The 5,097-nt window shown below is 45.9% G+C and overlaps 1 protein-coding gene across 1 annotated transcript in view; it reads right to left on the bottom strand.

Moving 5' to 3' along the window:
* Window positions 1-4,480, bottom strand: part of LOC107677902 (growth factor receptor-bound protein 14-like) — a 92,340-nt gene extending 87,860 nt beyond the window's left edge. The window contains exon 1 of the mRNA XM_016472970.1: window positions 4,172-4,480. Within this exon, the coding sequence (XP_016328456.1) occupies window positions 4,172-4,341 (170 nt within the window). The 5' untranslated portion in view covers window positions 4,342-4,480. The remainder of the gene's footprint in view (window positions 1-4,171) is intronic.
* Between the last annotated feature and the right edge of the window lie 617 nt (window positions 4,481-5,097).

Genomic DNA, 5,097 nt, shown 5'->3' with positions numbered 1-5,097 from the left:
GTATACAGTATGTGTATGCGGTGCAGAAGCAGCACGGACTCATTTTGCTTTCGCACAGGACGCGTTTGCAGTCCGCTCCTGATCCGCGGCTGTTTACCACAAACACAACATTTATCCATTATTTTGATTTCAAATCCAAACGTTGTTTCTGAAAATGCTTTTTCAGCATTGTGATTCTCTTTTATCACAGTACAGTACTACAATCTTTCATAGACATATTCATGCTTAAACTCAATAAATATAACTTTGTTTAACTACCACCACGAGTGCCATCTATTATTGCCTTGTTTATCTAAAAGTGCACTTTTCCTTGTTTTAAATCTAGCCAAAAAGCCATGTGTTGACTGTGAAACAGTAGACTTTAATTATATGCATTTATGGTGTAGTTACTAAATTTCCGTGTCAATCCATGTTAATTTTTACCGCCAATAATGTGCTGTCACTTTAATTCAGCGCGTGCAGCACAGCAGATATAGATTCCGTGCGGAAACGATCGCAGCATGACTGCTGCAGACGCACCGCTCCTGGAGCGCACTGCCGGACCGCAATCGCGTGCAGTGCAGCGTGCAGCGTCTGATTCATTAACATGGGCGCGGAAAAAATACGCACCACAGACGGAGTGAGGGAACCTGGACTTACATTTGTATGCCCGCCCGGTCTGTTCTGTTCTCGTGCTCCATTTAGGTGCACTGCATTCTGATTGGTTCGGATAGCATACTGCGGGAGGTCGGGGGCGTGGAAAATCGTGCTATAAAGCGATTTAGAAATCGTGCAATCCCTGTCGAGCCTAGGAATGGCTCCCGATCCCCTGTTGAGCCTAGGAATGGCTCCTGATCCCCTGTCGAGCCTCGGAATGGCTCCTGATCCCCAGTTCAGCCCAGGAAGGGCTCCTGATTCCTCGTTTAGCCGAGGAAGGGCTCCTGATCCCCAATTCCCAGTGGCTCGGGCTCGGCTCCTAGCTCCCTCGCCTCCATCATCACCCATCGATCCATCAGCTCCACCGGGCTCCCTCGTCCCTCCGGCTCCTCCTTGGTCGGGCGTCGACCCGCCATCGCCTCTGGACTCCTCTCCTCTGGCTGCGCCTCGTCGCTCTGTCCTACCGGCTCCGTTGGGCTCCTTCCTTCTGCCAGCTCCATCTTGGTCCTCAGTCGCTCCGGCTCCGCCGCGGATCTCTGGATCTCCGCCTCCGCCTCAGTCACCAGAGCCCTCGGCTCCACCCTGGCCCCCCGGATCCTCGGCATCCCCCTGGCTTGTTGGCTCTCCGTCTCCGCCTCGGGCTCCTCCTCCACCTGCTCCGCCACCGTTGGTCGGCCCCCTGGAGTTGGCAGCTATCCCTCCTCCATGGCTCCTCCCACCGTCGGCTCCACCGTGGGCCGCTGTTATGGCTGTGGCCTGGGTCCTGCTGAGCTCCTCCTGCTCCGGGTCCCTCCTGTCTCCTCCCTGGCTCCTCCCTCCTTCATCGCCCCCCTGGTCTCGGTCTGCCGGCCTCCTCCCGGATATCCGTCCTCCGCCGGAGCCTCCACCTGTCATGTCTGCCTGCCAGCCCTTTGCCTTCCCCTGTCACCATCCCACATCCACTCCTTGGTCCTCCTCCTAAGTCCCCCTCCGTCCCTCCCTCTGTCTCCACGGCGCGAGGTCGCACCTTCCGGGAGGGGGGCGATCTGTCACACCCCTGTGGACTGTTGATTGTGGTTTCTCCCTCTGTGTCCTTATTTGGTTGTTCCTGTTCTCATTATTAGTTAATCACCTCATTGTGCTCACCTGTCTGCCCCTCGTTATCTGCCCTATATCAGTTCCTGTCCCTTGTATTATAGTTTGTCGGTTATTGTGAATGTTACCCCGAGTGTGTGTGTCTCACCTTCCTGAATCTGCCTTGTTGTGTCTACATTAAAAGTCATTATTGGAATCCTTGTCGTCCTCGTCGTCCTGCCTGCCTCCACACACCGTGACCGTGACAGTAGTGGGCTCTATTAGGCTACTTATTATGTAAAGAAGGCTTTGTACTTCTCTCGTGTCCGAATATCTACTAACAGCATCCTTCACATATGCAAAAAAAAAAAAGTTTGGGAAAACACCACGGAATGGCGATGCTCACGCTGACCGGCAAAACTTACATATTGTACAACAGGCAAGTTAAATTGAGTCACCAAATACCTTTTGTATGTTTAGTTGTCTCATTTAGTTTGCTGATGATGAGGCTGCGATGTCAAGTTGCAATGCTAGAACTGATATGTTGTGTGCGCGCGGGAGGCACCAGCGCGAACACTATGGATTCCTTATATCAGCGGAAAAATGTGATATCTGTCAGATAAAAGCAAGACATCATTCAAAACGGTCTATTTTTATTTGTGTACCTTCAAAATGACAGTGAAACATTGTGCTTTTGTAAAATAAAGAAAACAAACAAAATGCGCTTGGTCTCTGTGAACTTCTTACTAAAATGAAGAAAAACTCAGAGATACTTTCTACTTGTCAAACAGACATGAGAAATATATTTTGCTATATAGGCCTAAACCGTGAAGTGCCCGCTTTTAAGTGTTTACGCTTTGCTTATTTGACATTAATGCATTAAATAAGTCACGTTGGAATATAAATCATAGCACGTTTCAGAAGATAAAAAAACGCAAGTTGCAGTCCGGAAAATACGTTATTACCCCCAAGGTTCCGCGGACCCCAGTTTGAAAACCACCTAAGTAAACCATGAATTGTCCTGACAGTGCCTTAAAAACGTCCCATTTCAACTGTTCAACTGACTTGCCCAGGTAGAACACTGAAACACATTAGTCTTAAAGGGACAGTTCACCAAAAAATGAAATTTCTGTCATCATTTACTCACCATCATGTCACTCCAAACCTGGGGTGCGTTTCCCAAAAGCAACTATGGTCGCAAGTTCCGTCGTTACCAATAGAGTATGGAACTAACGACCATAGTTCTCTAACGATGCTTTTGGGAAACGCACCCCTGTCTGACTTTTAATTCGTAACACAAGAAAAGATATTTTAAAGAACAGTGACATTCAAACAACACTACATCCCACTGACTTTCATTGTATGGAGAAAATAAAATTGTGTTCCTCAGAAGAAAAAAAATCATGGCAGGTTTTCATTTTTGAGTGAACTATTCCTTTAACTACAGCTTGTTGTTATTTATGGTAAGAAACTACAGGCAAAAACACTGGTCATGCACTGGTCAATTTTGAGATTTTGTGCTATTTGGCTTTTCATAATGTGTTGTTATATACTAGTGGAAAGAAAACATCCAAAATACAAAATTTCCATTGCACTTTATCTATTTGCATCTGCAGATTTTAATTAAAAATCTCCTCTTCAGTAGCACAGTTTCATTCCTATCTATATCTATATTCTGAAGTTTTTTACATTGGAGTTTGTTCAAAATCCCTTTGACTCTAATATGTCAATAAAAAGAAACAGGAATTTTGAACCTGTCTTTAACCAGCATTCATATTTCTGTTCTGGAAATGCATGCAAATGAGTGCATATTTAATTAGATAATACCTAATTTGAATATTTAAACATAACATTTCAGAATACTTGTATTACAAAAAAAAATGTTGATTCTTAATCAATCGACTGGGGAAGTATGGTGAAATCTATTAGTTAAATGGTTTACCCTGTTCACCTAGAGTGTCTCCACCTAAAAAACGACAAGCATACCTGCATATGAAAATACGGTCAGCCTAATGATGCTGGAACCCAGCAGGGTGCATTTAATTCATTTGTTTGTGTGTCTACATATGAGTGAGCTCAGTTGTTTGTTGGTTACGGCACAAATAAACACTTAAGAGTCCTCCTTCCAGGGCCGCATTTGAGCCATGCCGTAATGATCTCACAGCTACCGTATCACAAACACGTGGAAGACGTGACATAAAGTCCCTCGTGATTCCTCGCGATTCCTCCCCAGAGCTGGAAAGTAACAGGTGCTTGTTTTGATTCCAGCTTCGTTGCTCTCAACCCGCCTGTTTACAGGTACAAAGTCTACAGTGTTTTCACGTAGGCATTGCGGAGAGCACAAAGGCTGCTCTATTGCTTGTCCCATCAGACACGTTAACAATTAACCAGTGCGAAATGAGGTACGGTGTAGGGAACCAGATAGTTGTTTATTATACAGTGTGTACACATAGAATGAGTTGCAATAGAAAGCGTGTCCTACCTATTTCCCTTGAGGAGTGTGGAGACCACAGCATTGGGTGGTTGCAAGGGCGAGCGCAATGGGATGAAGGCCGACCCAACGACGTTCCCACTGCCTCTCGTTCCCCGAAATATGGCCGCTTTCTCCCCGAGGCTGCGCGTCTCATCCAGGGAGTCATTCATAGCACTCATGGAGCCAGGTTACATCCAGCAGCTCATCTGGAGCACAAGACAGGACAGACACCATCAGGACAGGCCCAGAAAAGAGTGTGTTTGTGTGTGAAGTCAACGCGCTCCTGCCGCTGCCACAAAAACACACACGCACGTGCACAAACGCATGCACATACACTCAGCCTGTGCTGCCCCAGCCTGGGAAGTAGATCCCTCCTTCCAAAACATGATCTGCTATAAAGTTATTTTTAACTCTATGACTCCTGAATGAGCTCGACTCGCTCTTGCACACACACACACACACAATCCAGCCTCAAAAACTCTTGCTTGTTTTCCTCGCAGACCTGCTTAGACAGACAAAGGGTTTCTTGGTTATTGGAATGCAACATAGCTCGGTAATGAGAGCTGGAGGTCAGCCAGACAGTAAAACCTACTGTTCCTTTTTCATGGACTTTCCTCTTCTGCCCTGCACCCACAGCTGCTCTGAAGCCATGCGTGGAGGCTGACCTCCTCAGATAAGATGCAGCGTGTGTGTTTGGGACTTATGAACATACCTGAACTCATAACAAGAGCACTTCATTATGAAATAAATAAATAAAAGACGACTGTGATTCTTGCAATTTCTTGCAATTCTGAGGGAAAAAGTAAAAATTGTGAGATATGAACTCAAAATTCTGAATTTTTTCTCGCAATTCTGAGTGTACATCTTGCAATCCTGATTTTTTTCTCAAAATTCTGAGTTTCCATTTCTCAGTTCTGAATTTTTTTCCACAGAAT

This window comes from Sinocyclocheilus anshuiensis, unplaced genomic scaffold (assembly GCF_001515605.1).
Source record: "Sinocyclocheilus anshuiensis isolate Anshui unplaced genomic scaffold, SAMN03320099.WGS_v1.1 scaffold164, whole genome shotgun sequence".
Classification (NCBI taxonomy): Eukaryota; Metazoa; Chordata; class Actinopteri; order Cypriniformes; family Cyprinidae; genus Sinocyclocheilus; species Sinocyclocheilus anshuiensis.
The sequence above is the reverse complement of the archived record's forward strand: the minus strand, read 5'-3'. Positions and strand labels throughout refer to the sequence as shown.